Source organism: Polypterus senegalus, chromosome 1 (assembly GCF_016835505.1).
Source record: "Polypterus senegalus isolate Bchr_013 chromosome 1, ASM1683550v1, whole genome shotgun sequence".
Lineage (NCBI taxonomy): Eukaryota > Metazoa > Chordata > Cladistia > Polypteriformes > Polypteridae > Polypterus > Polypterus senegalus.
In genome coordinates, this window is record NC_053154.1 from 205,906,501 (window position 1) to 205,929,833 (window position 23,333).

The 23,333-nt window shown below is 36.5% G+C and overlaps 1 protein-coding gene across 1 annotated transcript in view; it reads left to right on the plus strand.

Annotated features, from left to right (window-relative positions):
• Positions 1–23,333, plus strand: part of otoa (otoancorin) — a 60,147-nt gene that overhangs the window by 4,382 nt on the left and 32,432 nt on the right. Inside the window, exons 3-6 of the mRNA XM_039772641.1 lie at positions 1,534–1,589; positions 13,494–13,614; positions 14,853–14,971; positions 20,978–21,113. Of these exons, the coding sequence (XP_039628575.1) occupies positions 1,534–1,589; positions 13,494–13,614; positions 14,853–14,971; positions 20,978–21,113 (432 nt within the window). The remainder of the gene's footprint in view (positions 1–1,533; positions 1,590–13,493; positions 13,615–14,852; positions 14,972–20,977; positions 21,114–23,333) is intronic.

The window sequence follows — 23,333 nt, forward strand, 5'->3', positions numbered from 1 at the left end:
CATGATTTGGAAAGGCACACACCTGTCTATATAAGGTCCCATAGTTGACAGTTCATGTCAGAGCACAAACCAAGCATGAAGTCAAAGGAATTGTTTGTAGACCTCTGAGACAGGATTGTCTTGAGGCACAAATCTGGGGAAGAGCCCAGACTTGAATCCGAACATTCAAGAGAGATCTTAAAATGGCTGTGCACTGACGCTTCCCATCCAACCTGATGGAGCTTGAGAGGTGATGCAAAGAGGAATGGGCGAAACTGGCCAAGGATAGGTGTGCCAAGCTTGTGGCATCATATTCAAAAAGACTTGAGGCTGTAATTGCTGCCAAAGGTGCATCGACAAAGTATTGAGCAAAGGCTGTGAATACTTATGTACATGTGATTTCTGTCCACCCTGGCCATCGGACCTTACTTATTCTATGTTAATTAATGTTGACTTATGTTTATTTTTTGTGTCTTCTATTTTTCTATTCATTTTGTAAAGCACTTTGCGCTACATTTTTTTGTATGAATATGTGCTATATAAATAAATGTTGATTGATTAACAAAATGTGTAAAAAGTGATGCACTGTGAATACTTTCTGGATGCACTGTACACATGTTTACATGTGATCTCTTCTGCACACCATTAAAATCAGTTCACAATATGCATCACATCACTATGGAGGTACACTGTACTTTTTTCAAATGTGCCATATTACATATTTTCCATGCAAAGACACCCTTAAACACACTATATGGAAAGCTACTTGCTCCCTATGCCCTCCGGTTGTTACCTAGCAAACCACCTTTACTGTTTCTTACTCCTGCAGATGAGGACTCACATGCTTCAAATGCAGAGGAGCGTCACATTTAATTTCTATTCACAATGAATTGTGATCACCAAGACTGTTATCATAAAGGGCAAAGTGAGTTTCCTCTTAATGCAACAAACACAACATACAACGTTTAGCTATAGAAAATGTCTACCATTTGTTTCTCAAATTTGTTTGCATGAAACACTGTGTTTTGCTACCAATTGAGGTTCACAAAGATCCTTTTGCTCATCACTATTCAATGTCTATGAATTCAGAGAAACAAAATACAAATGCAGTGTAATGGTGTAAAAAGCCCTGACTCCTCTTACATTGTGTTCTTGAAAATTTCCCCTCAGGTACTGTTGTAAGAAAGTTAGAAAAAGTTTTTATTTCTTTGTTTTTAAAAGTTCTGTGTCTTAGGGGACATAATCATTTCATTGATTACCACAAGGAAGAAGGTGAGTTCCACTTTAATTTTGTAGACCATTCCTTCAGTTGGAGAGGCTTGTTCTTCTGACCTGTGAAGCTGCAGTTAAGATGTCCCATTGGGCATTTTAAGCCATTTTCAATTTCATTATGCTCATGTTCAGCCTTGTAGCCACTAGAGGGTGTTGTTGATCCCAAGTTTATTTTAATATCAATCTGAGGGCACAGGACTTGTAGAAGTAAACTGTACTTGAATGTTTGAGTTTATAATTATTATTATTGTTATTATTATTATTATTATCCTTTTTTTTCAGGCCATCTATTTGGTAAAGCAGGTGTTTTCTGGAAAAATCCAGCCCAGCGACATAAAGTAAGATTGCTATTGGAGAATTATGACACAAATATGGAGAACAAAATGCACGTAACTCAGTTAGAAGTGTTGCATTGTTTGTAAATAATATTGGATAAAGCTGAAGTGAGATGTTGTGCACAGTAGTATCAAGTACTCCCTCCAGACTTTTAGTCTGAATGCAATTACATGTTTTCCCAATTTGGTATTCAGTATGTACACATGGTTTATAGCAGGGTGGTAAATTCTGTTTTCAAGATTGATATCAATACAAAATCATAGTTATGAATACCTAGTTCTGTCTGTCCAATGGTAATCATTACATGTGCAAGTTTAAATTCCACATGGTCATAGATGTATAAAACTGTTCAGTTGTCTGAGAACCCTGGTTTAAGGCAAGAGAAATACAGACATTGTAACTTGTTTTGGGCTAAGTGAACTTAATTGAGCAAAGGATTAAAGTTATTAAAAGACATTTCCATTTCTGTTCCATAACACTCAAGGCCCCAGCTATCTCTCCAAGCCAGACTGACCACAGAAGCTATAGTAATTTCAAGATCCAAGAAATTAAAAACAATACTGTTTTAAAGTTTTGGGTGCATATCTGAAAAAAAAATAGAAATAAAGGTGGGCTAAATGTTTTTTTAGATGTTAATGTTTTTCAGACTTTAAAGCTGATGGTCAGAAGACTGCTAGACAGAGACATTGAGAAATTATAAGAATTAGAAACAGAAATGGAAATAAGGAAACACAAGAGCCTTTGTGTAAAGGTTGCTATTTTTCTGTGTGATGCTAAATATTTGTTAGTTTTGGAGTGTCATTGTAAAGCAAATAAATACAAAGTGTACGCACATGAAAGCAAGCAGGCACAAACTCACACAAGCACTAGCACCCTATTCAAAGTGAGTGTCAAAGCCCATGATTTTCTTTTTGCTTGGTGGTAATTAGTGATGACTGGTGCGAGGAGCAAAGGAGGTACATACAAGGAGGTAATTCTGCAGGATTGCCCCTCCATGGCTAACCAATTGGACAACTTCAGGTTTCCAGATTGTTTCTGTAGACTCATATCTTGGGGATTTGTAGCCTAGCAGCAAAACTGCAAGTCAGGTAGTGTCATAACTCTCTGCTTTAGAATTTACTTTTCTGTGGCCTTTTTGCATTCCAAAATGAGCAAAATTACACTTTCGACCAGCTCCTTAAATGAGGATTTATTAATATACAGTATACTAGCAAAATACCTGCGCTTTGCAGTGGCGAAGTACTGCCTTAAAATTTTTATTAAGAAGAAAATTAAACCTTTTTAAACGGAGGGAAAATATACCGATAATTATTTTTTAAGGATCTCTTTGTATACCACATTGTGAGTTCCGCCCTCTGGTTGTAATATGACCAAGCTGTGTGCTGAGCTTACTCTTGAGCATGCAACGTACAGTTGGCCATGTGAACAGTAATCTATCTGTCTATCTAATCTTGTTTCAAATCTCACAGCTTGGACTGCTGCTGTCATAATCGGTTTGAGTTTCATGGTTTGTTTCAATTACAACAGTATTTGCAGGACTTGTGTTGAAGAGACATTCGGCATCTGTCAAGCGTTGTAAGTATACAACCGGTTTCACTGATAACTTCACATCCAGCTTTTGAGAGTTTAAACATTCATAAACATCAAAGTGTCCACTACTCAAATCGTCACCTGTGAATCTAAGATGTTTAAGAGGCATAGGCGGTTGTCGAACGGTGTAAAATATTTGGCCATTTCGGTACACTTGAAAACGAAAACCGAACAATTCAGCGGCAGCCATCAACTCACATGCAGATCCATAGGTGAAGGGCTTAAGCATTTCACTCTTATAGTTCTCCTGTGTAGTATAATTATCTCCTGTACCGTCATCAGTCCACACCTTGAACCTGTCCCAGTCATTCAATACATAAGACACAATGTTCCTCCGGATATCAAGAGTAAGCCTGATATGGCCGTGCAATATGTAACAAAGAGAATGGAAAAGGTAGGTGCCATTTCCGGGCATGGAAACCACTCGGTAAGTGACAGTTCTTTGATCGATGGTGATCACCTCGATAGACATGTTAATGGGGGTACGGTTGGAATGATAAAGGAAATGGGTACCTGAACAATGTAAACTTAGTCTAAAATACCTACACAATAACTATAATCGTAATAAAAGAACAATAAAACAGGGGAGAAGCTGTGGATTAAATAAAAAGGCTGTAGTTATCAGCAGGGAGACGTGAATCCCGTTGCGAAGCAATGAGGGGAATGTGGAGACTGGAGTGACGGACAGCCTTATATAGGCAGGCAGCCAACAACGTGGGAGGCGTTGGGATGGGGGACCCAACGGCGTCTCACACGGTGACCGAGCTGCAGGGCTGCAGGCTATGGATGTATATATGTACGTAAGTAGGATTCAGTTAGTGTTGGTAACCCGCGTACCAAATTTATTGAAGATGGGCCCATAAGGAACAAAGACCATAGAAAATTTCAATATGGCGGCCGACAGTGGCATCATACCACCGAAATAAGTACGTACATTGGTTTCGGTTAGCGCAGGGAAGCCGCCTACCAAATTTCGTGAAGATGGGGCCATAAATAGGAAAGTTCAACATGGCGGACGTTGTCGACCGTTATGACCGTTACGCGTAGAATTTCGAAATGAAACCTGTTTAACTTTTGTAAGTAAGCTATAAGGAATGAGCCTGCCAAATTTCAGCCTTCTACCTACACGGGAAGTTGGAGAATTAGTGACGTTGGAAAGTTCAATATGGCGGGACGACAGTGGCGTCATACCACTGAAATAAGTATGTACATCGGTTTTGGTTAGCGCAGGGAAGCCACCTAACAAATTTCGTGAAGATGGGGCCATAAATAAGAAAGTTCAACATGGCACATGTTGTTGACCGTTATGACCGTTACGTGTAGAATTTTGAAATGAAACCTGCTTAACTTTTGTAAGTAAGCTGTAAGGAATGAGCCTGCCAAATTTTAGCTTTCTACCTACACGGGAAGTTGGAGAATTAGTGATGAGTGAGTGAGTGAGTCAGTCAGTGAGTGAGTGAGTCAGTGAGGGCTTTGCCTTTTATTAGTATAGATTAAAAATTCACAGAGAAAATCTAGTAATTTTTGATGGTATTCAGTTTAACAATTTTAATTTTGCACAGCTAATGAGAAATAAGGACCATTCAGAAAATCTTATTTCAGATGTTCCATTAGCTTATTTATATTAAATGTGGACTTGACTATAAATTATTTATGATTTTTTTTGTATGAAAATTGTTTTAAAAGAAGTTCAAACAAAATTGATGAAATGTAAGCTTAGAAAAAATATGCTCTCATTTATATTAACCTTGAACCTTAAAATTTTGTAGAATATCTAAAATATTTTAGTACAAATTCAAACAATAAGTAAGGATCTGTAATGCAAAGCCCTGGACATCTACATAGGGAAATACTTTTTTTAGGTTCTTATCTTCTTTTTATTTACAGAAGTAGTTATTATGCTGCAAAGGCGATGGTAGCAGCAAACCAAAAGAACTTAAGAATCTGGAAAATGAACGACTTTCCTTAGGGGCAAATCAGAAGAAAAGTCAGAGGCCAGGCAGAATATCTAAACTGCAAAAAAATACATAAGAAAACTACTCTATTCAAAGTTCAAAATAAGAATGAAAAATAAAAGTGGAAAGCAAAACAAAACTTTTAAAACCTCTTCTAAAAATATTTTCCTTCAGCTGCCAAGTATTTATTTTTTGAGTTTTCACAAAGTTAGGATAAAGACTGCTGTGTGCCATTATGTTAGCATTATGTTAGAGTGCCAATAGATAGCTTCATAAAACTCATGTGACACCACGTGTCGCACTCACATCCCAGGGGCCTCATGTATAAAATGTGCGTATGTACAAAAATGGTGCGTACTCCTGTTTCCACGTTTACATTGCGATGTATTAAAACTAAAATTGGCATAAAGCCATGCATATTCTCATGCCAACTCAGTTCATTGCATATGCAAGTTTTTGGCTTGGTTTTGCAAACTGGTGGCCCCCAGCGTCAAAGCAGTGCTACAATTCATGTGTGGTTTCCCTTTATTGTTTAGATTCACATCCCTGATGTGGCCTTATCAAATACACTGAAATTAACCGCATATCATTTATTAGTTTAAGGCATCTCTTAATCAACCTGCAACAATATAATGGACCACGGAATAGCAAAACTATTCCAAATACCATAACTGCTTTAGCGTTGTTACTCTCAGTGCACCAGTATTTTAACCCACTGTATCTGAGTGTGGAATAACAGCTCTACAGCAGCCCATCAGAAAGCTCTACGGTGAATTGTGTCGTGAGCGCAGAGGATTATCAGGATACAACTTCTAGCACACGCTGCCTCAGTATATACACTCACACAATCAATTAATTGGCAGTGCTTAAATCTAAATATACCTGAACTTATAGGTTTTAATCGTTTTTAACCATTAATTACAGTACAGCTCTTTCACTGTAAACATTATACATTTACTGTGTTTATACAGTTGTTTTTTTCTTCAGTTTATCTGCTAGACATTCAACTATTGAAGGATAATTATAGTATACAACATATAGTATACAACATATACTGTATGACAAACAGGAACAAATAATAAACATTGTACACATCTTTACAAAAGCCACAAATGTACCAAATGTTCATAAGTTGTTTATCAATAAGGAACAAGACTAAAATGCTTAACAGGTTTATAAGTAAAAGACACATTTTTCTGTTAAGCTAACAAAACTATTGTTAACTAAGAAGCAATTTCAAATTTGTCTTTATCTTTTGTTTTCCCAATTAATAATGTAAGCAACTGCACTTAAAACAAACTCACTGTCCAATCTTAAACAGTGTCTGTTTTAATTTAAAGGACAAAATAAAAAGGTATGAATACATTAAACAGTTTTTTTGCCATTTGTCTAACTGCACAGGGCGACTTGTCTGATTCCTTGTTCCCCGTTTATTACTCCACATTCTTTAATGTAAACTAGGTGACTCCGCCCCCTGCTCACTTCACTTGCCAACCTCTGGCTGAGCTGCTCAAAGGGCATTAGAGCACCCCTCCATTAGAGAAAGCAATTGTATTTAAAGAGATGGTACTGTATATAGAAGTGTATGCATGGCATGGGAGGAAGATGGTTTGGCCCTTAGTTTTTATACAATGAAAAGTTACTTGAGAATTTCACTACAAATGTTTATTTTAAATGCCAATGAATAACAAAATGTAGTAAAACGTAGAAGTAAAAAAGTAAAATGTAATAAAACACAAGTAAATAAAAAATGTAATTACATTAACGACTTGTCAAAAACAATATTATGATTGTTATATTCTTATTATATACTCTAACTTACATTCTACAAACATTGCATTTTTGTATTTCTGTTTGCATATTGTTTGAGGATATTTTTCTCTTGTTTGTTTATTGTACAATTCTCTTTAATGTTGATTTTTTATTATATGCAGCTTTTTTTTTAATGTTCATTATCAGCTCTTGACGCTCTTTTCTATCACAATCTAAAACTCAGCGTTCTTTAATAGATAATTTGCTTTTGTGCTTTGCTATTATAACTGACTGCATTGAAGGGAGAGTTACCACTCCACTGCGAGTGTCATAGGGTGGTACAGAGAGAGGATGTGTGCAGTAGGATTAATGTTTGGGAGAGCAGTGGCAGTGTGGAGGAAAGTATCTTAGGCTGAATAACATGGATACAGCTGAAAGGTTTTATTAATATAATAGAGAGATATCTCTGGCTCTCTTGTAAAACAAGATTTGACTTGCTTTGTTTACTCTACAGGAAGTTTGCTACAAAAAAACAAGACACACTCAACTATCATATTACCACGTATAAAGGAGCATTGCAACTAAATTACCATAAAGCCCAGGAAAGCAGTGGCTGAAAACATCATTTTTTCTGATTGGCCAATTGACCAATCATCAATTAGAACTTTTGTAGTGAAAATTGGCAGCTGATTGATCAAAGCATCTATAATAAGTTAACTGTAGGCCCATGTGTTTTAGTAGTATCTTCTTAATTTATATAAAAAATGACATTACATGCTAAATCACCCAGCGTCTGTTCATGCACAGGAGTAATAGTAATAACAATTATAAACATTATTAATACATTAAATATTCTTTGTTTAAAGTAGCTTACATTATAAGAACTGTACAATTATATTTCTCAGAAATATAGTAACCTTACCTACTGTATTAGCTTTACATATATAACTTTAACAGAGTTAATTCACTGGTACTAAAGGTATATAAAACAGGTTACACCATAATCTAAACACAATGACTAAATTTGAGTTGCTTCATTTAATGCGCACATACATAAAACAACAAAACAACTGGCACTTTTCCCTTCATGCCCAGGTGCAACATGCTAAACCGTCCAGTATTTTTCTGGAGTCCATCTGTACTTTATTAGAACATAGTAAGCCATCTGGTGTCCATGCATCCGTGGCCGGGCATAGCATACTAAATCGTCCAGCATCCATCTGTACCCAGGTGTAACAGTAATTGTACTCCACAGCAATGTATTTTAAAAAGTAGTTACTTTAAGTTAATCCCCTCAAGAATTAATAAAACCTAAAATACATTCTTCTTTGGATAAGCAGCAATCAGAAAATAAGTAATAAGTTACAAAACGAATCACGAAACGAGAAATAGAAAGTCAAGCTAGAATGTTGAATGAGTAGACACAGCAAGAAGCACAAAGAAAGACAAATGTAAGGGCTAGAATGTATGATCAATAAAAGCAACAATAAGCACAAAGAGAGAGCGATGTAAGAACTAAAACGGCCCATGAACAAAGGCAACAAGAAACACAAACAACAGACAATTCCATCCAACAGTTAATGACCAGACACTCTCTATATTAAAAACATTTTATAGAAAACATAACATAAATCAGGAGCTCCTTAGTATTTGATTCTAAAGGGGCCAGTATCACCAGGTTTTTGCAACTATTATGTTAGGATTATTGGTGCAATTTACCATCATGGTGGGATATTATATCCAACTAATGGAGAAAAAAGACACTTTATTAAAAAAAGTGTATACAAAGATATCTTTAGTGTCCATACATACAGGTTTAGTTTTATACAACCTCTATTCTTACAAATTAATAACAATAAAAATTAAACATACAGTACAATGAAAACATTTTTTCACTTGACATTTTCAGTAACAAGGGCACGATTTCTGTTCTATCAAATGACTTTACCTTTAATAGAAATGGTATATTCTGCGACCCTAATATCACAATAGCATATGGATTCCCTGTTCCTGTTTTTTACTTTCATTCTCTTCCAATTCTAGCATTGTACCATTGTGTTTGTTTTACTATAGTTGACTTTTCACTAATTTATTATAATTAAATAAACAATAATATCTAGTTTTTTAGTCTGTGAATATTGACTGTCTCGTAAATACTGACTGCAATGCTATTTTTAAGCTTTGCAAAGTTTTTTAAAATAATGGCAAGCAATGGTGTTAAGTTTAAGATAAACACAAAGAAATTTAATTGCTGGCAGTTGCCTTCCCAAATGGTTTTGGGCAAGCACCTTTTCTTTTATCACATTCTTCTCACATTTCCCTCCTGACAAAAATAAAATAACAGGATGTTTACCTTCTTATATAATAAGCTACCGTGGCTGTCTGTTTGTCTGTCCAGGATTTTAAATCACCTGTAGCTCCCAAACCATTTGAACTACTGATCTGAAATTTGCTACACATATATTACGTGAAGTCTACTATCTGCTTTTGGGGTGATGATTGACCTCCAAGGTTATTCTTTGTTTTAATTTAATTTTATTTTATTGTGGAATTAACTCTCAGCAGCAGCCAGCAGGATGGCCATGCGGCACATGCATATGGGCGCTGTTCTCATCCCTACCACCTTCGCCATCACTTCCCCTACCTCTTCATATCTTAAATCATTCTTGAGGCAGATTGAAGACTTAAGTTCCAGCTTAAGTGAAAAATTAAGGAAAACGTACTAAGTAATTGCAACACAAATACGGACTTAAATCAGTTTTAACAGCAAAAGATGCTAATGAAAGAAGAAGAAGTGGGCCGCTAGGGTGGGGAAAAGAAGAGCTGCTCAGGAGGCAGTAAGAGCATCAACCTCTGAGCAAAAGAATGCTAAATATAGAGAAAGAGCATGAAAACTATGAATGCTCAAGTCAAGTGTATTCCCTGCACGTTATCATGCAGTGTGCCATTACTGGTAGTCTATATTGCAGCATCCACCTTCCGAGAACTTATGCAAACAAAACTGCTAATTGCTTGAGAACCAAGTCTTCATCTTTGGCTTGCCGTAGATGAACTTCCTTTCATGAGAGTTTGTTTCTTCACTACTCTGTGGACTATGCAATGAACTGTTAGCACTATATTTATCTGTTACTGGAGAGGCATATTAGTGGTACTCTTGTAGAAAGCAAGTGTGAAATTAAAAATAATTTCTCATCCATTTCTAACATAATTTATAAAAATAATGGCAATCTGACCTGGCATTATATATGTAAGATTTAGAATGACTTAGTAAATTAGTGCAGTGCAAACCAGTACTACCTATTACCTGTTATGGCTACATGGACAATGCAGCCCATGCTTATTTTTATAGAGACACAAACAAAGTAAAAATAAATTACACAGGAGTCCGAAGACAAAAAGAAACCAAATAAATTCCTACAATCAAAATCGGCATATTAGTTGTAACTGTTACTAGAATGTAAGTTTCTGATAAACGTCAACACTGACATAGATTTAGTTGATTTATTTCTAAATCTGAAAGCTTCATGCCACCATCTTACATAAGAAGTTTGCAATGAAGTCACTTGAATCAATTGGTGCCCAACCAGGATACTAGCAAGAGATGTAAAAATGATAAACAACATGCACGTGGCCATAAAAAGGCACCAACAACATACGTAGCAGAGAAGCACTCATGGGGAAAAACCAAGTTAGAAAATGACAACTCAAAAATAACGTTAAAATAAAAGATGTTATATTCCACATATAATAAAAGAAGCTGAATGAATTTAGAAGTACCCAAATGAAATTCCCTACCTCAACCTTTTAGATACCAATCACAGATAAAATTAAACAGTACTTAACATAATTTTCAGAGAAAAGTTTTTCAACAATTCCGTCAGTATAACAAGTATATTGTATTAGCTTACTTAAGGTTTTATTTCTCTTTATTTGTGTGGCTTGCCTTAAACCTCTTTTAAAAGTGGATGCCCATGCTACGACACATACATTTTTCAGTTTAACTGATTTTAACTCTATAGCCCCATAAGTTAGCATCAACAGTATAAAAGGCCTTAAATCACTAAAAAATTTAATTTCGGTAATTGCTTAAAGCAATAGACAATTATATGTACTGCAGCCAGTAGATGGATGTTATCAGTGGACAACAGTTAGCTGGGGTCACCAGCCTTATCCAAGTGGTGGAGCCATTTGTTTATATTACAATAAACTGTAGTGCTACTCTGTAATGAAGTTTTGTAAGCCTGACAAAACACTTTTCATTCAAAATACTGTACATATTATTTTATGTCCTTAGTCACTTTCAAAATTTACAGCTGAGGTCTATGTTATTCCAAAATTCATCTCACATAGTGGGCAATTGCTTGGAATGTTGAAAACTTTCAGAATAACTTTTATGTGTCCAGTTTCATCACTGAACAACAAAATAGCCAAAAATCATTATGACAATGATTACTAATTGGAACAAACGACAAAAGAAGATAATACAGGGTAGGGGCACAGAAGTAATAGATAACAAAAGGAAATGTGAGAATGTCTTCTTAGATATGAGTTATATGGTGGATTGCCAAAGATGGCGTCAGAGCTGGTTTTCAAAGGCCAAGGAAGGAAAACATGGGTTAAGGAGGGTGGATGACAGAGGTAACGTCATAGTTGGCTGTTGTTCTTCCATTCTGCAAAGAGAGAAAGAAGAAGGGCATCAGGCAACAGCCCAACCCCTGGTTCGGAGAATGGTTACCGTCAAAAGGGCCTTTATGCTGTCTCCCTTGCACACACATCAATTGTATAAAAGTTACATTTACAATGAAATTTTAATAAATCTAAACTAAACAACTGTATAAATCAATTTCTAAAATGTCCTTTTTTTACTATTATCACATTTAGGTCTACAAGACCTAAAGTAAAGTCAAATGCAGAGAGAGTTATCAGTTATGCTACACTTTGAGAAAATGTCACACATGCAGTGACTATAGACATGTCCATTATCAATTGCATGGCAGTTTAGTCATTTGTTCCTTCTTTCAGAACATCTGAGATATTTATTGGACTCAGTCAACTTTCAATCAAGCCTTTGGTCCTATTTGGTTATCTTGATTTCCCTTCTGTCCTTAATTTACGTAATGGCTCCAAATACCTCTTCTAAGGTTGGTGGCTCAAGCAGGGATGTGTTTTCTTAGTAACTAACTGAATGGTGCCATGTCATTTATTACTACATAGCAGTTTTTTGAAATACGCATTTCAGTATTGCAAAATAAAAGTATAATCTGTCAGATTTCATCATGAAATGAGCAAGGACAAGGTTTACATATCATTATGATTAGTGTAACTTTGCCCCTCCTCAGCTTCTGTTTATTACCTTATGTTCTTAATCCATGAATCTTTCTCTGGGTCTCTACTATGCTTCTGTTGTGATGAGATTTAATTTTGCCACAATGAGAATGCTTTTCTCTTGTGATTTGCAAGGTTCTGTATTCTCTGTATTTCTGTATTGTTGTCAACCAACGACTCCTGGCTAATTATGAATTTTCGACTTGGAACCACCTAATTAACATCTCTCCGAAAGCATGTGAATGCAACATATAAATGGGCTCTGGCATATTGTCAATAACAATAATGCATATTGCTAACCATAGGGTTCTGCCGTAATAAATTGATGCCATAAAACAGGGCAGTGCCCATACCTCAATGTCTAAAATTTTCAATGAAAAGGGAAGACTCAGCTAATTAAAACAAACGAATGATGAAAAAATATAGAGCTTTGGTCTCGACTTTGTCCTGTTATATCTGATTTCTCGTCATGTTTTGACTAGTTGTTTCTCTTTGCTTCGATCCAAAGTATAACTGAATATTATTGTGTCACATTTCTTTAACTTATTTACACCTCTTTAATTTTGTGTCCTTTTATCACATAACAACTATGGCCAGAGATTACTGTACTATTGCAGTCTTCCTCCAGTCAAAGTAGGTTTTCCTCCACTAGTTCTGCCATTGTGAACTTAAGAGTCATATTGCTGAGTTCCTCAGACTGGACATTCACTAAGTGGTGTGGTCTGAGAGAGCCAATAAATCACAAAGTTCTGTCATCTGTAGTCTTGTAATCCTTGTTGTCTGGGTAGATCACACCTATAAACCAATAAACGTAGTGAACAGATTTAGGAAGGAGTCCCAGGCAAGCAGCAATGTAACACCTATCTTTTCTCATAGGTCTTCCAAACATGAATCCCAGGAAGTATTTTCAAGCTATGTTAAGAATAGTCAATCAAGACATTTTAGCCCAAATCTGTTAATCAGAAATTAATTTTATATAGTGCAGATCACATTTTTATGACTATTCACATTATTTGTTTAATAATTCACATACACAATTTGAGTTATAAGGGTTAGGTTTAAGGGTTAGGTTTAGGCTTAGGGTTTAGGTTCTCATTTGTACCTACAACCTTACCTAGAGTCACAAACATATTTTTGTGTATGTATCTATGTGTACATTGCTTTGCTTGTTGGTTTTTTAAATATTGATTATGTTTATTAAAAAAATTCTCCTTTCGGAATTATTAATGGTTGTGCTCTTCAGGCAAAATATGGAAATACTAATTTTTCTACTCTCGTTTATAGGAAACTTGGCTCCGCTATCCAGGGCATCACTTGTGACATGTTCAACTCATTAAGTGATCAGGACATTTTGACAACAGCAAGCATCCTGGAGCAAAATAAGGACTGGCTTTCCAGGCACCAGGTAGTAAAACTCATAAAAGTGTTATTTCTTGACCTTTACTTTTCAGATGAATGATTTCCGTCTTGGATTCACAATCCATGTGCAAAACTATCCCAGTTCTTCTCTCTACTTAATGATGTTTTTTATCAATACGCATTTTTGCAAGTAACTAATACCATTCATCTCCACCTTTATTCATCCAGAGCTTCTTTCACACTAGTCTCATCTATATTTTTCATTTGATATACTTTATTATTACCTGAGTAGAATTTGTCGTTTTGCGTGACCTTTGGAGATCAGAGTGCAGGGTCAGGCATTATACAGCACCCCTAGAGCAGTTCTTTTAGGTTAAGAGCCTTCCTCAAGGACCCAATGGACCCAGATACTAGCACAGATCCTTACCTTCAAAGCCACCACTCTGCCCTTTTGGCCGTCACTCTCCCCTGACATAAGAAACAAAAGAAATTTGAACCATTCAGTCTATCAAGCCCGTTTCTTTGTCTAATAGCTAATTTGTTCCAATATCTGATGCAGATTCTTCTTAAAGATTGTCAAGGTTTCTGCTTCTACTACATGACAAAGCAGAAGCACAGCTATGGTCAAAACCTTTCTGTGTTCTTAGATTAGTTAGATAGTGCCCATCCACTTCTCTTTGGCTCTGGTGGGAGCATTTCATTTCACATCTGGACTTGAGGACAATTTTGTGTAGCAACAGTGTCCTTTTGTTTATAATTTCCTATCCTTGAGAACATTTTTACAGAAAAATACTTGTGTTCTAGCACACTTGATTAAGGTGAAATGTTTTATAGCATTAAGATGGATACTTTACTTCCATTTGACTGCTTCAAAACATTCTGAATGGATTTTTATACTTGTATTGTAATGTTTTTCAGAAAACACAATGTAAATGGTACAGTTGCTAAGCAGCTTTACGATCTTTATGCACATTCCTGACTGTTTTAACATAATGAAACTTCTCAAGGCTATAACACAGTTTTCATTTCAATTTCAAAATTAATTTATAGCACATCTTGTTTATGATTTGATTCTTTCGGTATAGCTTACATTTGTTATTGCTGTGATTTATAGACAAGCAGATGCTCTTTCTGGGCATGTGCAAGAATGTGCCATGTAAAATTATTCATTTCTTAAAATCTCCCAGATACCAAATGGATTAAGTAGTGCAAAGCCCAATTTATTCTAGTGCTATAATTTAACCAACACTTTGTATACAAATTGTGTTTTTTTTTTTTCAACAGATGACTTGCTTTGCAAAAAAACTTTGGGCAGCTCTAAACACGACACGGGCAGATTATTTCAGCAGCATTCAAGATTCAGAAATGCAGTTAATCCCAACAGTTTTCTTAATGTTCTTACCGTAAGTGTAGCATCCCTACTTATTGCCTCAAGGTATTCCAAGGCTTAGAGAAATGTAATGTATGATTTGTCATGGTAAGGATTTTCCTCCAAAGCTATGGAGCAATAGGTAAAGCTTAAAATTACTAAGGAAGTTGACACAATTCTGCTAAAGTGTTAGCACATCTGCGTATTTCCAATGCAATAAAATAGGCAGCAAACAGAAATAGGTTTAAGGATGGACACCCAGTATACTTGAAAAAAGGCAGGCAAAAATGAAAAAATACATCTTCACAGATGTGCATTCAAGACAGAACATGACTAACAGGATGTAATTGGTCTATAAATATGGTGGGCTAGAGGAAGAGTCAGGGAGGCCGGAAAAGGAACTGAGTTGGCAGGTAGATGGGGTTCTGGGTACAGGAAGTGACATTATCAGTGGGTGGACCAGTGATGATGGCAGTGAGAAGCACTGAATTCGGCTAATCTGCAGAGGGATAAGAGGACAAAGGACAGCACCAACCCCTGGTCTGGCTGAGAAATAACACAATTTGAGAGAGTAAACATTCTCCCATGTGCACATGTGTGACACCAGTGTAAATGAACACTGCATTCTTAAAGCCAATGTGCTCTGGGACTTCAGTGACTTTGCATTTCATCCCCTATTCTGAATTCCTTAGCAAGTAAGCGTTCCTTTGTTTTCCACTGTATTGTCTGTTTTTTTTCAAAGTCCTTTCTTCTTGTTTAATAATTTGCACATTACAAAGTATTGTGACACCTAATGTTGGATAAAACTATGAGTATATACAATATGAGCAGTTATGCCTGGCACATTAACACCAGCATCTCCTACTGTCTTTGGCAACACTTATGGCTGCAAGTGTAAAATAAAGTTGAATAGATAAATAGATAGATAGATAGATAGATAGATAGATAGATAGATAGATAGATAGATAGATAGATAGTGTCGCAGTAGGGAGCAGTAGTGCTCCCTTGAACCCTCAGGTACCACGCCAAACACCTGGTAAAAGTGCTACAATTATTCTTTTTATTATAACAATATGCACTAAGCACCCTCCACTCCACACTATTCATAAATCACAATTACAATAATAAATCAATAATAATCACAATCCTCCACTCCCAGACGCATTGCCCTCCTACCACCCAGCTCAGCTCACCGTCTGGGAGCTCCCTCAGTCCTTTTATATGCCCTGACCCGGAAGTGTTTCCAATCCCCAGTCCATGTGATCTTGTATCACTTCCGGGTCAGGTAAAAAGTACTTTTCTTCATCCCGGAAGTCCGTCGCTCTTCCTATGACGAACTTCCGGGTCATAGTGTACAAATAAGTCTTTGGTCCTCCCTGCAGCTCCCTCTTGCGGCCCCTGTGGTATCCAGCAGGGCTGAGGATAAAAACTACATAGTCCATGACTCCCTGCTGGTCTTAGGGGCACCTCCATACTGCAGGGAGGGCTCCATCTGGCGGCTTGGGGGACTTGGCCGGGATAAACTGCCGGGCACAGTCCACAATAGATAGATAGATAGATAGATAGATAGATAGATAGATAGATAGATAGATAGATAGATAGATAGATAGATAAGAACTTTATTTATCCCGAGGGAAATTCTTTTGTCATATACATGCTCAGCGCAACAAGAGGAATAAAAATAAGGTAGTAAAGAGTTAAAAAGATCTGTAATAATAGTGCAAACAGAATAACTAAATAAACAGAATAACAAAATAACTCTAAACAAAATATCAAATAACTATAATTAATAGTTTGTATTGTAACTAATTGTTTGTATTATAACTATATAAGTAATTTGTGCAAAGCAACAAACAACTATAAAAAAACTATAACAGATATAATAAAATTACAGATTATTAGTGCAAGTGATAATGAAAAGTGACTAGTGTTTATGCTGTAAAATAATGAGATAGCAACATGTGATGATGAGAAGGATAACCTACAGAATGAGGAAGAATTATACAGTCTAATTGCCACAGGTAGAAAAGATTTCCTGTGGCGTTCGGTTCTACACTTGGAGGCGGTGAGTCTTTTGCTGTGTGTGCTCTGATGACCCATCAAGGAGGCATGCATGGGGTGAGAGGGGTTGTCCATGATACCGAGAAGCTTTTTCAGCACTCTCCTCTCAGACACCTCCGCTAGGTTCTCCACTCTTACACCCAGGACAGAACCAGCCTTTTTAATCAGTTTGTTCAGCCTGTTGACCTCAGCTGTCTTCAGCCCACTGCCCCAACACACAGCTGCAAAAAACACCACACTGTTTACCACAGAGTGATAGAACATAGTCAGCATCTTCCTCAATAGGTAAAGTCAGCTCTGCCCTTTCTTGAAAACCGTGTTGGTGTTCTTGGACCAGTCCAGTTTACTGTCAATGTGTACCCCCAGGTACCTGTAGTCCTCAACCACCTCAACATCAGTTCCTCTGATGGTGACGGGGTGGGAAAAGGAGCCTGTTTTCTAAAGTCCACAACCAGTTCCTTTGTCTTTGTGATGTTTATCTGTAAAAAATTTAGCTCACACCACTCCACAAAGCTGTCCACCACCCTCCTGTATTCGTCCTCCTGTTCTTCCCTGATACAGGCCACAATGGCAGAGTCATCAGAGAATTTCTGCAGATGACATGACTGAGACCTGTACCTGAAGTCAGACGTGAATGTTTGTGTGCTGCTATATATACATGTAACTTGTATGCTGAAATTCTTACTGTATATATACTTGTATGCTTATGGAACATTATTATTAATGAATTAAATAACATTTTAAGTAGAAAATACTTATATACAATTTTGAGTTAACACACTGTCTTCATAAGGAATTAGTCTTCCTTGCTTTTCTGCATAAAGAACTTCAACTTTTGCTTTAGACCAAGTAAAATATATTAAGCCGTGTGTAAAAACTAGAAATAAATGCCAAAAATATCTTCAGTTTGCCAAGAGTTGGACATAGAGGAAATGGCACACATGATTTCATGTCAACATGTAGTAAGAAAACAAATGCATTAATACAGATATCAAAATAAAGATCTGCCTTAAAAATCTGTACTCCGCAACTGAGTTGTCCAAATTGAAGTTTCAATTGTGTACTAATTCTCACATTCATTCCCACATGTTGCACACTGCATTCATTTCTGAATATATCAAATGTATGAAATCTAAAGTGTCACTTGTGATTTGTATATAGACATAAGGATTAATTTAATTTTCAGCTCCTATACTCTGCAGTAGTAGAAACCTAGGAGGAAAGTAGTAGTACTTCATAGACTAGACCAAAAGCATAACTTCTATGAGAAAAATTTCCTTAATACATTTTTAAATGGAAAATTACATTCTCCACACATCAATATATACTTACTCAAAATTACGGTATTAAATCATGACATCATTTGCTTTTAAATATAAAATGGAGCCCGGTGGAGAACTGAGAAGGATTGAATGGGTAGCTCTTTTAAAGTCAACATAGAATGGTGCCTGACCCTTCCTAAAATGTGTGCGACAGGTACTTGGGGAAATGATTAAAATGAATGCTAATGATCAGGAACACAGACTATGTCACTACTCCATAGATCAAGATCTGATGGCATAATTAAGCCCATACATAAAAAATGCTATTACTCCTTTTGCTCATTCTCTAATCAGTATTTTTGAGTTTGAATTTTGAAACCCATTTTGGCTTAGACACACATGTGTTTGACATTTTGGTTTTGACCCTCAGTTTGTTTTTTCACAAGGTTTCATCTTTGACTGCCAGTTTGGTAGAAGAATAAGTGTTTGGTCGTTTAGGCTTGAGAGTTTCCGAAGGTTTGTGGGTGGGATTTGAGCCGTGATCTGATCGTAAAACTTCTTTGGTGCAGAATGTGAAGGTAGAGACAACATACACTTATGAGACAGGCTAAATAAAGGCCAGTGTTTGGGAGCCAATAAAATATGGAAGGAAGGAGAGAGCTTCACTGTAGATCAAAGAGGATTGTACATTTTAGAAGACGTCATTGGACTGGCAATTTGGTCTCAAGAAAAATGTTTTCTTTCATTATTTCATATTATGTTCATTTGAGTTCAGCATATATTGTCATTCACCCTCTAAGCAGTTGCTGTTGCAGAAAACCTCTCTATGTTATGATTCTGTGTTTAGAAATTCCTGGGCACTCAATTCAGCTTCTTTTTTTGTTGATAGATGCTCCCAGTTTGTGTTTTCTGATGTGCTGCATCATACTTTGTTCTTATTTTTTTACTATTAATATTAGTTTCAATTATTCATAAATTAAATTGCACCATTTCTGTCACCATTTTGAGTCGATGTCATCACAATGGTTGCAACGAAGTGTGTATAAAAATGGTGCATCAGGCACATCATTATCTGAGTTTGCTGGTGTCTTCCAAAAACAATCTTTTGTCAGTGAGTGTGTTTACATGAACACGCAAAGCTGGTATGATGTTAGTAACACAGTTAAGGCAGAAACTCCACTTATGGAGTTTTCCTTTGGCAGAATGCTCAGACATCATTTAGCTGTATAAAAGGCATTTAAAGTGCCTCATCGACCACCATTAATCCAAAAAATAGAATGGCGTCTCTGTCTCCTGATTAGTGTTGGAAATGTTACTTTTAATAGTAACTTAGTTACATCACTCATTACTTATAAAAACAAAAACTAAACAAATATGTTATATATTTACTTATTATAAAATGTAACGTGTTACAGTGCATTAGTTTTTTTTTCTTTGCTTTGAAAAACTGCCCATTTGACCGGTCAGCATTTGTTATTAAATCCTAAGCCCATGTATGAACCTTCGTTTAAGCTAACCAGAAACACTGCAAAATGAGGATAATTTTCTTGTATTTTATAAATATGTTTAGTCCTTTATGTGCTGTGAAGTAAATAACATCCATCCCCTTTAACATCCTGACCTGTGCCGCCAAAGATTCAACATAAGGACACTGGCTGCTGTGCCACCCAATCACACTGTTTCTACATATCTATACCAAAAGGCTGGACTAAAACTAAACTGACACTTTATTATTAGGTTTATGTTACCAGACTGTAAGCAGCACCCTCTTCTACTTGGCTATATGAATGAGCCCTGTAAAGGAATGGTGTACCAGTATTTTTGCTTCTTGTCATAAACTCTGGTCTGTTAGAATTATAATAAAGCTGACATTTGTACTTCAATAAAGTAAGTATAGTGTTAGGTTACTTGTTACTTTAAAAAGTAATTGGACTACATAATGTAAGATACTTTCAATGCATTACTCCAAACACTGCTCCTAATATTGTGCTGCTGAGCTTAGCAGTCATCAACATAAAATTAGCATTTTCTAAAATACTGAGACATGTTATTTCAACCAGGAGATGGAATAATGTAATTGATCAAGCATTTGCCTAAGAAAATATATCTTTGTGGCTTCTGGATGCATGTGCAAAGAAAAGGTTGCTGCCCATGGACATTCACAGCCTGCAGAATCCTTAAGTGTAACCCAGTTAAGGGTTTACTTGGCCAAATAACAGGATTACTCATATAGAAATCTATATGTGTTAACTTGGTTTCTCAGATCCCAATATTCTCTAACCAGAATAAGGATGTACATAGCATTTTAAAAAGTGGGTTTCTGTGAATAACCAGGTTATTAAAGCACATGTAAATACACTGAGTGTGTGTAGTTCAGGCACTTTACAATTCCTGGTTCCTGACTTTTTGCCTCTGTTCCCACTTATAAGATTCTTTGTTTAGCATTTTGGTTGTGTTGCATAGGACAGATCTCTGGTTTCAGCTTTGACTTCAATTAATGTTTCCTCTCCTGGTCATTGATATTTCTGTATCCATGTGCAAGACATAACACTATATCTCCCTAAGTTAGAGTACTCCATTTACAAACAGGATAGATTAATAGACAGGCATCCTGTACATCTTGATTTTTTGAAAGTGAAATGTTTGAATTTTTCCATAACCATGATATTGAGTGTTTTATCTATTCACGGAAACTTTCTCTATTTGTGTTACTTTAGGCCTAGCCAAATTGCCAAAATTCCTGCAAAAGCTTGCTCATCCTTTCTTGAAAAGATGGCTTCTGCCGACATCACCCTTCTACCTCGAACATCTCTGACTCGCCCTGCCCTCAGGGACAGGGCATTATTGTGTCTGGTATGTATGATTCTTTCACCCACTCATTAAAATAAAGTATAATAAGCTGTTATTGAGTTGTTATTTTGTGGTTGGTGATACAAATGTTGGAATCTCTTGTAATATATGAATGATAAACAGCATGAATTGACTTACTGGAGACAAATAAAGAAAATATTTCCTGAGAAAATCTTGCTAAATTATTTTGAATATTGACACTTTACAATCTTGGTGTAATTAATTTAATTCTAGTGAGGACTAAAAATTAGGATTATATGAACCCAGACTCTTTAGGATGATAAATTGATCAAGTCAGATTTCCTGCAATGTCAGTCAGTCAGTCAGTCATTGTTCAACGCGCTATATCCAGACACAGGGTGATGGGGGTCTGCTGGAGCCAATCCCTGCCAATACAGGACGCAAGGCAGGATACAAACCTAGGGCAGGGCGCCAGCCCACCTTCCTGCAATGTGATGATTGCAATTACGATGTACTACAGACAACTGAGGTTAAGGGGCAAGGCATTTAGAATTAGAATCTTTACTCATAATTAAAGTTTTTTCTGCTATATATAACCAGTACATTGGAATTGTTATCCAAGAATGTTTACTGTGTGGCAATATGAGAAATGGTACATAAATAAATGATAAGCTGATTACATTATAGTGGTGAATTCATCATTGAGCGCAATCACACATCAAAATGTAAGAGATTGTCGCTGTGCGTATGTGGGTGATTGTGCCCTGTGATGAATTATCACTCTGTCTTAGAAGTTCATGTGTTATGACAAATGTTGCCAGGAGAGGCTCTGACAGAAATATTCCATGCAAAAATAAAATTTGTCAGTCTCTATTGTTAAAGGATAGTAATCAGACTATACATTTGCCCAGCACTGCTTGGAGTGAAAAAATGTTCTTAAAAGTGCTTGTGTAGGCTTTAATGCTCTGGCATCATCTGTATAACTGTTTGTGTGCTGGGATTGGCTCCAGCAGAACCCCGTGACCCTGTAGTTAGGATATAGCGGGTTGGATAATGGATGGATGGAATACAGTGGGATGGCACAGGCTTTATTTTGGCAGCCTCGGATATAGATCTGCTCAATCCATGGTAAGTAGGGTTTCAACACTGAGGGCCATTGGATCACAGCCCCATCCGATGTTGAGCAAAATAAACAATAATCTTCCCTTAGTAATTTATCCAAATAGTAACCAATCCTCAACTTTTTTTTCTTAAGCATTTTTTTCCAATTTCTCATCATATTCTCAATAGAATTTATATAGGAATATATTGCGTTGTGTAGTGTGGCCCCCAGCAGAATTTTTAAGCCAGTGGATTTTTTTTTTTTAAAAACATCTGACATAGCCATTTGGATAGTATTTTTATAGATTTTGATGGCCGAGCTTGACAACATCAAGTCAAAAAGACTCGATTTAACTTTGTTTTAAAAAACACTATGTAACACAATTTTTGTTCCTGGCTTCCAAAAGTTATATTTCAACTGCTTATGTCTAAAGCCTATGGAAAAAATGACTACCAATTTGATTTTATGACCTCAGCCCAAAAAATTTCGTATTTATAGTGACAAAACAAGGGAATTTTTATCTTTTTGTTCATGAGGTTCAGAAAAGAGTAGGTTTTCTAGATTTGTGACTGTACTGCCAATCGCTTTCTCGAAGAAGCCCCCAAATGTAGTCCCCCATCATGTTTTCGTTATACTGTCCTTGGTAACGACGTTCAAAGTCCAGTATATCCTGATGAAAGCGCTCGCCTTGCTCCTCTGAGTAAGCTCCCATGTTCTCCTTAAATTTGTCAAGATGAGCGTCAAGGATATGGACTTTGAGAGACATTCTGCATCCCATTTTGGCGTGATTCTTTATGAGACTCCGAACCAACTGCACATAGTTTTCAGCCTTGTGATTACCACTGCAACGAAACTGTTCCAAGCCGTTTTCTCCGTCCTGTTCAGCAGATTGGCGAACTGGTAGGATCCACCATGCAGAAGTAGCAGTTGCTTGAGTGGTCAGTCAGTTGCCGCCAAATTCGCGGGATAGCAAACTTCATGGTTCTCTTTTCTCCCCTGTACCAACCTTCAAGATTTTTCTTGCAATATTCGCATGTGAAATGAGGTGCCCAGGGCTTGTCTTGATCCCTGGCAGGCATGCCGAAGTATGCCTTGTAGGTCTCGCACATCTTACAACATGCTTTCATGGAATACTTTCTCGCTCTTGTCTTTATAAATTG